The 10,270-nt window shown below is 44.7% G+C and overlaps 1 protein-coding gene across 1 annotated transcript; it reads left to right on the top strand.

The window, feature by feature from the left end:
- Positions 1-6,647: 6,647 nt before the first annotated feature.
- LOC111859685 (2-oxoglutarate receptor 1-like) lies at positions 6,648-10,043 on the top strand. Its single transcript, XM_023842615.2, has one exon. The coding sequence runs from the start codon at positions 8,862-8,864 to the stop codon at positions 9,915-9,917; it is 1,056 nt and encodes a 351-aa protein (XP_023698383.1). The 5' UTR covers positions 6,648-8,861; the 3' UTR covers positions 9,918-10,043.
- The last annotated feature ends 227 nt before the right edge of the window (positions 10,044-10,270 follow it).

Genomic DNA, 10,270 nt, shown 5'->3' with positions numbered 1-10,270 from the left:
GTTAGAGCTCTCACACACACACACAGAGTGACCAGTTAAAGCGCGCCCACACACACAGTCCCCACATGGAGTACACACACACACACACAGTGCACTGTTATAGTGCATGCACACAGACAGAGTGCCCTGTTACAGCACACGCACATTTTATGCTGCCGTCTGGTGGCCAAAATTGAGTACTACCATTTAAAAACATTAAAATGATATTTTCTGGTAATTGCAATACTTACATTCGGCCAGGAGATGGCAGCAAGAAAATAGAAAAATAATTTTCCCACGGTTATTACGATAATTCACAAGGTAAATTTATTGTGTATGTGTGTGTATGTTTGCCTTGTGTCATGTTAAATGATGTTACTTAATGCATGTTTGATTAGTTCCCTGTACAGCATTGTCCTGAGCCTGGTAGCCTGGTGTCTAGCTTTACTTCTCTTTGTTATCTCTTCCTCTTCATTAACATTAATGGTCCAGAACGTTATACTGCATAGTGGGTTTGCTGACTTTACTTACAAATTTTCCATGCTGTCGGTCATAGCTCAGTTCTACATATAGTATATTACCACGGTCATTTACACCTCACACCTAGCCTGCTCAGAGTGGGTTTACTGGCTTCACTTATGCATTTTAAATGCTGTCGATCATAGCTCAGTTCTGCATAGAGTATATTACCACGGTCATTCACACTGCACACCTAGCCTGCTCAGAGTCGGTTTACTGGCTAGTGAGACCTGAATAGACCTGCGATGGACTGGCATCCCACCCAGGCTGAGCCCTGCCTTCTGCCCTGTGCTGCCTGGGACAGACTGCAGGCTCCCCGATACCATGTAGCGGAAAAGCAGTAATGTAGGGTGGAGACACTAAGTGACTGTAGTCTGCCTGTCATCACCTGCGATGGACTGGCGTCCCACCCAGGCTGAGCCCTGCCTTCTGCCCTGTGCTGCCTGGGACAGACTGCAGGCTCCCCGATACCATGTAGCGGAAAAGCAGTAATGTAGGGTGAAGACACTGAGTGACTGTAGTCTGCCTGTCATCACCTGCGATGGACTGGCGTCCCACCCAGGCTGAGCCCTGCCTTCTGCCCTGTGCTGCCTGGGACAGACTGCAGGCTCCCCGATACCATGTAGCGGAAAAGCAGTAATGTAGGGTGAAGACACTGAGTGACTGTAGTCTGCCTGTCATCACCTGCGATGGACTGGCGTCCCACCCAGGCTGAGCCCTGCCTTCTGCCCTGTGCTGCCTGGGACAGACTGCAGGCTCGCCGACACCCTGTAGCGGAAAAGCAGTAATGTAGGGTGGAGACACTGAGTGACTGTAGTCTGCCTGTCGTCACCTGCGATGGACTGGCGTCCCACCCAGGCTGAGCCCTGCCTTCTGCCCGAGACAGACTGCAGACTCCCCAAGACCCTGTAACAGAAAAGCAGTAATGGATGGTGTAGACTATGAGTGACTATGAGTGACATGAGTGCCTGTCATCTTATTAATTTGTATAAATGTTTCATTTTAAAACATTTTAATTATTTTTTTTCCTTAATTGCAAAACTTTAGCTTGACCATGAGATGACAGTAAGAAAATAGAAAAATATTTTCTCACAGTATAATGGCTGTTTTACATGGTAATTAAAAAAAAGACTTGTACCATGTAAAACAAATATATTAAAATAATTAAATGTATGTTTTATTAGCTCATGGTACAGCGTGAAAATACGTTATTGTTTAAAAATTATTTGATTTGACCATGGGGAAATATTTTTTCCCACATTTTATGTTGCCATCTGGTTGGCCAAAATCGAGTACTGCCATTTAAAAAAATTTGAATGATCTTTTCTTTTCTTTTTTCTTTTTTTTTTTTATTGCACACCACCACCCCCCCTCTTCGGAGGACAACTTTATTTTACATTCAAGAGCAAAGAGTGTGGCCGCTCCGAACTCACCAGTACCGTGGAAAAAGGTTAAAAAAAAAAAGAAAAACAGGGGGGGGATACAGAAACAACAAGCGTAACAATAGCAGACATCAGTCACCATGGGGAGAGGGGGAGAAAAAAAAAGGTATACAGAAATAATAACACTAATAATGTAGGTGGGATAGAAAAAATTAAGTATAGGGGAATACAGAATACAAACAACCATAAGAAACATAACACTAATCAAACAACAAAAATTATAACAACATAAGTGATAATAATAATAATTAATAATGTGACAAATCGGTATTATATATATATGTAGCATACACACACGTGATCGTACAGTTATATATGTATATTTCAATTCCTAAATCTATAACATACCCTATAAAGTAATAATAATAATGTTAATGATCGCTCAACCATTCTTGTACGTATATGCAAGTGTAGGTGTGACCTGATTTGTCATTGGATGTGATGGCATTTAATGTCGTCAGGGGAGGCGACAGCACCCCCCCCCCCCCAGGCCCAAGGTGAAGGCAGGAGAACCAGGCAACCGAGGTCACCCTACCGCCCCCCCCGGCCCAAGGGCCCACAGCCACGCATCCCCGAGACAACCACCCGCCCAACCCGAGAGGGAGCCCGCGAGGGACTAAGGGGGTGCCAACCCCCGCACAGGGAGGCTCGCAGACGGAGGACGGAGGACTTACATTAGGCCAGGAGATGGCAGCAAGAAAATAGAAAAATAATTTTCCCACGGTTATTACGATAATTCACAAGGTAAGTTTATTGTGTATGTGTGTGTATGTTTGCCTTGTGCCATGTTAAATGATATTACTTAATGCATGTTTGATTAGATCGCAGTACAGCACCGTCCTGAGCCTGGTAGCCTGGTATCTAGCTTTCCTTCTCTTTGTTCTCTCTTCCTCTTCATTAACATTTACGGTCCGGAGCGTTATACTGCAAAGTGGGTTTGCTTACTTTACTTACGAATTTTCCACAGACGCAATGCCCAGTCACAGCGCACACACATACACACACAGTGCCCAGTTACAGCACACACTCACACACACACACAGTGCCCTGTTACAGCGCACACACACAGTGCCCAGTTACAGCGCACACACACAGTGCCCAGTTACAGCGCACACACACAGTGCCCACATAGACCACAAAGACACATAGTGCCCTGTTACAGCACGCGTGCACACACAGTGGCAACATAGAGCACACACACACAGTGCCCAGTTACAGCACACACACTCACACACACACAGTGCCCTGTTACAGCGCACACACACAGTGCCCACATAGACCACAAAGACACATAGTGCCCTGTTACAGCACGCGTGCACACACAGTGGCAACATAGAGCACACACACACAGTGCCCAGTTACAGCACACACACTCACACACACACAGTGCCCTGTTACAGCGCACACACACAGTGCCCACATAGACCACAAAGACACATAGTGCCCTGTTACAGCACGCGTGCACACACAGTGGCAACATAGAGCACACACACACAGTGCCCAGTTACAGCACACACACACTCTCACACACACACACACAGTGCCCTGTTACAGCACACACACAGTGCCCACATAGACCACAAAGACACATAGTGCCCTGTTACAGCGCGTGCACACACAGTGGCAACATAGAGCACACACACACAGTGCCCAGTTACAGGGCACACACACACACAGTGCCCTGTTACAGCGCACACACACAGTGCCCACATAGACCACAAAGACACATAGTGCCCTGTTACAGCACGCGTGCACACACAGTGGCAACATAGAGCACACACACACAGTGCCCAGTTACAGCACACACACACTCTCACACACACACACACACACAGTGCCCTGTTACAGCACACACACACACACAGTGCCCACATAGACCACAAAGACACATAGTGCCCTGTTACAGCACGCGTGCACACACAGTGGCAACATAGAGCACACACACACAGTGCCCAGTTACAGCACACACACACTCTCACACACACACACAGTGCCCTGTTACAGCACACACACACTCACACACACACACAGTGCCCACATAGACCACAAAGACATATAGTGCCCTGTTACAGCGCGCGTGCACACACAGTGGCAACATAGAGCACACACACACAGTGCCCAGTTACAGCACACACACACTCTCACACACACACACACAGTGCCCTGTTACAGCACACACACACACAGTGCCCACATAGACCACAAAGACACATAGTGCCCTGTTACAGCACGCGTGCACACACAGTGGCAACATAGAGCACACACACACAGTGCCCAGTTACAGCACACACACACTCTCACACACACACACACACAGTGCCCTGTTACAGCACACACACACACAGTGCCCACATAGACCACAAAGACACATAGTGCCCTGTTACAGCACGCGTGCACACACAGTGGCAACATAGAGCACACACACACAGTGCCCAGTTACAGCACACACACACTCTCACACACACACACAGTGCCCTGTTACAGCACACACACACTCACACACACACACAGTGCCCACATAGACCACAAAGACACATAGTGCCCTGTTACAGCGCGCGTGCACACACAGTGGCAACATAGAGCACACACACACAGTGCCCAGTTACAGGGCACACACACACACAGTGGCAACATAGAGCACAATAATATATATATAATATATATATATTTAATATGTATTGTAAATATGTCAGATTTTTGTAAAGTTTGTAATATGACATCAAAGTATAGACATTGCAAAATGCAATATACATTAAAATAAAGATAAGTGTAATGGAAAAACAAATATATAAGAAATAATGTATTTGCCATAAATTAAGTTTATGATATTTGAAAAAAATGGGTGATCATGCCCCAGTCAGTGAAAGTGTGTTTCCTACCCATAGACTCCAGAGGGTTAACCCCCTATTTATAATATCCCTAACCATAAACGACATTAACCACATTTTCTCCTAATCTTACCTCTTGGTCATTGAACTTCCCTACTTTCCTATTATTTGGCCTCACTTACCTTCTGGTTATCTCACACTTTGCAGGATTAAAAGATTTTCATACAGTACATACTTAATTTCAGTAAGGCGGTAAAAGCATGGGATTTTATGGCTTGGTTTGCAATCAGTATCACCACCGTCAGGTACCTAATAAAGTGGCTAGTGAGTGTACATACTCTATGTTTAATTTATGTTTCCTTTATATCAGTAAGACTCATCAGTCAAAGTGCCTCTTAGTCACAGCTACTGAATCTTTCAAAAAGCTGGAGGCTGAAAAAAGCAATAAGGTGATGAGCGCATTTCAAACAGCAAAATCAGGAAATTCAGGGCCAAGGTGAGCTATGCCCCTGCAGGCTATACTACTTAAAGAACAATGTTATAGAGTTACTTAATACAGATGAAAGACAGTGGCTCAGGATTACTTTACAAATCCTTGTTCCCAAAGCATGAGATTGTGTCCTATAGTATAAACAGGCCTCATTCTGGTAGTTATTTCCCAAGGTCACTGGCTATAGGACTTCACACTAAAGTACTGTTCAGTCTCACAGTCCTTGTTTTCAATGCTCAAACTACAAACTACACTTGACATTCTGATCTCCCGGTCTGACAAGTTTTTTCATGATTGCCATTATAGATCTGCAGTACATGACTTTCAATAAAGCCCCGTCCATCTTATTTGATGACAGTGTGGTCGCGTGTTTAAATCTTCCTATAGCGTGCGGCTGCTTTGTCACTACAAGCTTTCCACTGTTACCAAATAAGGCCTGCAGCTCCTCCTACCTGCCCCAAGCCGCTAAAGGTTTAGGAGGAATACCTATGGGTTGACAGCCCTGGGGCCTCTCCTCCGTCATGGATTTCAGTCCAGCCATATTGCCTGTACTGCTCAGCTGAGTTGGAAGACCATTTACTGATGTTCCAAATTACACATTCTTCAACTTCCGTCACCACAGTTAAAGGTTGCGTGACAGCTACAGAAGTAAAATAAAAAAATAAATAAAAATGTGGGCGGGGTCCCAGGAATTATGCATGGTGGTCCAGCCAGTGATATTCACAATATATTTTCATTATAACCATGCTGACATACAAATTCGGTTATTATGATAACTTATAATAATGCATCAGAAAAAAAAATCTACATCTAAATCCCTGAATAAATTGTCACTGAATGCTGTTGTTTTCATTTTGCAAATCTGGCCATTAGTGATCTGTATGGTTTTACTGTGAAGTAAGAAATTTGGAGAGATTTGGAAGACCTGGGAACCCATTCAGTCACCCATCCTACAAATGCTAATTTGGATGGGGGGTGGGGCTTGGGTGGTTTCTCTCTGAGCAAAGGGCTTGGCAACTTGTCCAGACTCTTCTCGAACTTGCCATTTAATTTTTTCCTTTATATTTTATATGACCTCCATGTGTGACATTGTTAAAGGCAGATTGATGCTCCACCAGATACAGTCAGCAGGGGGCATTACTCCATCTGTGACATTGTTAAAGGCAGACTGATGCTCCATCAGATACAGTCAGCAGGGGGCATTACTCCATCTCTGACATTGTTAAAGGCAGACTGATGCTCCATCAGATACAGTCAGCAGGGGGCATTACTCCATCTGTGACATTGTTAAAGGCAGACTGATGCTCTGCCAGATACAGTCAGCAGGGGGCATTACTCCATCTGTGACATTGTTAAAGGCAGACTGATGCTCCGCCAGATACAGTCAGCAGGGGGCTTTACTCCATCTGTGACATTGTTAAAGGCAGACTTATGCTCCGCCAGATAGGGTCAGCAGGGGCATTACTCCGACTGTACAAGTGTTCTCCTGGACTGGGTGCTGGAGGCAGAATGGCTACCTCTCCTGGTCCTGGGGCTAGAGGCACGGTGGCAACCTCTCCAGGACAGGACACTGGAAGCATTGAGTCAGGCAGGGCAGCAGCCACAGGAACTGCTAGCTTCCTCCACCTTTTCTTTCTGCAACCGGAAATGGCAGGAGGGGTTGCAGCAAGCTGCATGAAGCCAGCAGGCACCTCCACGATGAGCTGCAGCAGGCCAGCATGACACCTCCACGGCAGTCTGTAGGAAGCCAGCAGAAACCTTGACAGCAGGCTGTGGGAAGCCAGTGGACACATCAAGATACATGCTCTCAATCACTCCTGGACCTTCTCAGCTACCTGGTGATCCATGTCCTGGGGGAGCTTCTATAACCTGCCCACAGACTAGAAGAGAGCTATTGCTTCAAGGATCCTATAGAAAGTAGGATCACTCCTCCTCTCCTGATGAGCTTGCAGGAGGGAGATAAGTCCTCTGCCTGAAGGTAGGCTTGTCTGTGTGGCACAGTAACCCCTTAAGTCCCAGGATCTGATGCACCCAGGGTATTCAATCTGCTGGGTGCAGGGAGGAATGGAAGCTGGAGATGCCACGCTAAGGAGCAAACAGGAAGGACAGATGCACAGAGTGTGACACTGTCATCAATACATCAAATATCTCAGTGTTCTGGTGAGGATTTTTTAATCAAAATGAGTGCAGAAAGAGAAAGGTGCTTTAAATTATCTATATTTATTAAAATAAATTCAACAGAACTGAATAGATCTGATGCCAGATACACGGTCTTATCGCAATGCCGTTTTTGTTGGGCTTGGTAACAGAAGTGGACCAGACTGGATGAGTAGCTTGTATACAACTTGCATTGCTGCCATTTCCCATACAGCCTCTGTAAAACTGACATGACAGTATCTTCCGGCATGAGAGAACAAATGCTGATAGTGTCTCCTGTGCACCTGCCCAACCTTTGGGTTCCTCTTTCTCCCTCACATTTTACATCTTACAGCTCTGGTAAGGAGAGGTACTCCTCAGTATTCCAAGGGTAAGTCTTCAACACAGTGCACAGGAAACAGAGGAAAATAAGTGACAATGAATAGGGAAACACTAATAAGATTTTTCTGATAAAAACTTTTTAAAATCAGCCAAAATCACTGTTAACAAATATTACATGGATTAAGTCCATGGGAAACTACATCAGCATATTGTTGTGTGCGCAAGTCCAGTTGTGGGACAAAGCATTTCAGCTAGCAGCCCGGTCAGAGGTTGAACACCACACAGCAAAGTTATTTTACCATTAGAACGGAGACACACACCTTGGAGAAGCTTAATACAACTACACAATTAACTAGGCAACAGATATTTTATGTTGCAAATTACAGGGAACAGGGAAATTGAGTAACAGGGAAATTAGTTACAGTGTGGGAGGGCATTGACGTGCTGTTAAACTCCAGTAGGTGAAAGTAGTAACCAGGAAATATTCAGAAGACACGGCAGGCGGACATTTCAGGTGTCGGTGAGTAAACCTTCACATATGATAATAAAACTATGGTAAAAGCAAGATGTTCAAACCATTTAAATGTAGAGAGGAAAGAGAAGCCATCTCATTCACAAAGCTTATGGTATGTGCTTTTACATGCCTTATATCCTTATCTGATTGTGTGGTTATATTCAGCGTGACCAATATTTCTGTAACAGCTATCAGTATTTATGTAAGTAGCAATTCTTCCTAATGACATGAAAATGTGTTTACAAGAATAAATTATATGTGGTGAATATTACAGTTATATCACAAAAAATTATAATGTAATTGATTTCAATTCACTAGGAACTGTTGTGGTTCAAGGCTTGGTTGGAGCTCTTATATACCCTTAGTAAACGTGCTGACTTTGAACTGACCCAGTAAAGGATGTAGCTATATGATTAGTTTGAACTGTGAGTAAACACTGTGTACTTTCATCAAAATATAATATTAATGACACAAGGTTTTACTCTGAAGACTTAATGAACGGAAATGCTGTAAGTTAAAAACTTCTATTTATATCAAAGTTTAATTTCTGCCTGTCTGATATCCCCTTTAGGCTTACTGTTTTCCACCCGCACTCATTAGCTGTTAGCAACATGAATCAGAGTAATGAGTTGGGATCGTGCCCCAATGTGGTGATGCTATTGAAACGATACTACCTGCCGTCCATGTATGTAATCATCTTTACTGTGGGCCTCCTGGGGAATGTCACCTCCATCATCATCTACACAGTGAAGATACGACCATGGAAGAGCTGGAACCTCATCATGCTGAACCTGGCCTTGGCAGACCTGCTCTACGTCTTCAGCCTCCCTTTCCTGGCTTATTACTACATTATCGATGAAGACTGGACCTTGGGGACATTCATGTGCCGATTTGTACGCTTTAGCTTCCACTTCAACCTCTATGGCAGCATCCTCTTCCTCACTTGCCTCAGCATCTTCCGCTATGTGGTGGTGGTCTACCCACTGAAGGTCGACATTCACCGGAAGAGGTGGGGGAGCTTGGCCTGCCTTATCGTATGGGTCATCTCCGCCGTAGAGATCCTCCCCATGTTCACCATGTTCAAGCTGCAGGAAAATAAGAACTTAACAACTTGCCCTGACTTTGCCAGCCAAGATCCAGTGCTGCAAATCTGGTACTACACCTGGGTACTGACTGTTCTAGGATATTTAGTGCCCTTGGCAGTGGTCAGCTTCTGCTACTCCAGGATTGTAAAAGTCCTGTCAAAGGGCCCAGAGACGCACAGTCTGCATCGGATGCGTGCCCGTAGGCTCACCGTGCTCATCCTGGTCGTCTTTGTGGTGTGCTTCATGCCATTCCACATCTTACGCACGGCACGGCTCGCCACCAGAATATGGCCGAGGTCCTGTACCGTCACAGACTGGGTCCACGCCATGTATATCATCTCTCGGCCTGTGGCGGGTCTCAACACCTTCTTCAACCTGGCGTTATACACGCTGGCAGGTGACAAGTTTCAGCAAGCTTTTGTCAGCATGTTCAACTGCAACTACTGTGTTTCTAAGATTAAGTCCCTACTTGCCGTGCCGGCCATCAGCAGTGTGACCGCCACCTCTCCGCAAATGAAACCGGCTGATACGAGTAAAACACCTTCATCGTCCAAACCACACACCGGACAGCAGAATGGTTAGAATCACTGCTGATCCTACACACCCTTCTTTATTGCCCATGCTGCTAATGCACAATTTTAATGTTATACTTAATCTGCACCTTAAAAATTGTGATAAAATTTACAACATAATTCAGATAAAGGATGATCTATGTAAATACTTTGCGTATAAAATGTATGTAAATATGACTAATCATTGATGAGATATATGTTAGTCTGAAGTCTATTAAAACTGAATAAGTTTTCATTTTGTTATGTACTGTATTGTATGCCAGAAGGAATTCGTTTTGATGGTACTATAGTCTGACAGCAGAATTTGTCAGACTCTCTACTGGGGAATGTCCAACTTTTAAAATTACTTTAATCTTCTTGGAA

This window comes from Paramormyrops kingsleyae, chromosome 1, assembly GCF_048594095.1.
Source record: "Paramormyrops kingsleyae isolate MSU_618 chromosome 1, PKINGS_0.4, whole genome shotgun sequence".
In the NCBI taxonomy this organism is placed as follows: Eukaryota; Metazoa; Chordata; class Actinopteri; order Osteoglossiformes; family Mormyridae; genus Paramormyrops; species Paramormyrops kingsleyae.
Note: the sequence above shows the minus strand (reverse complement) of the source record. Positions and strands in the feature narration are given on the sequence as shown.

Bases quoted from the DNA above. Each gene is read 5' to 3' on its own strand.
- LOC111859685 (XM_023842615.2), top strand. From the start codon at position 8,862: ATGAATCAGAGTAATGAGTTGGGATCGTGCCCCAATGTGGTGATGCTA.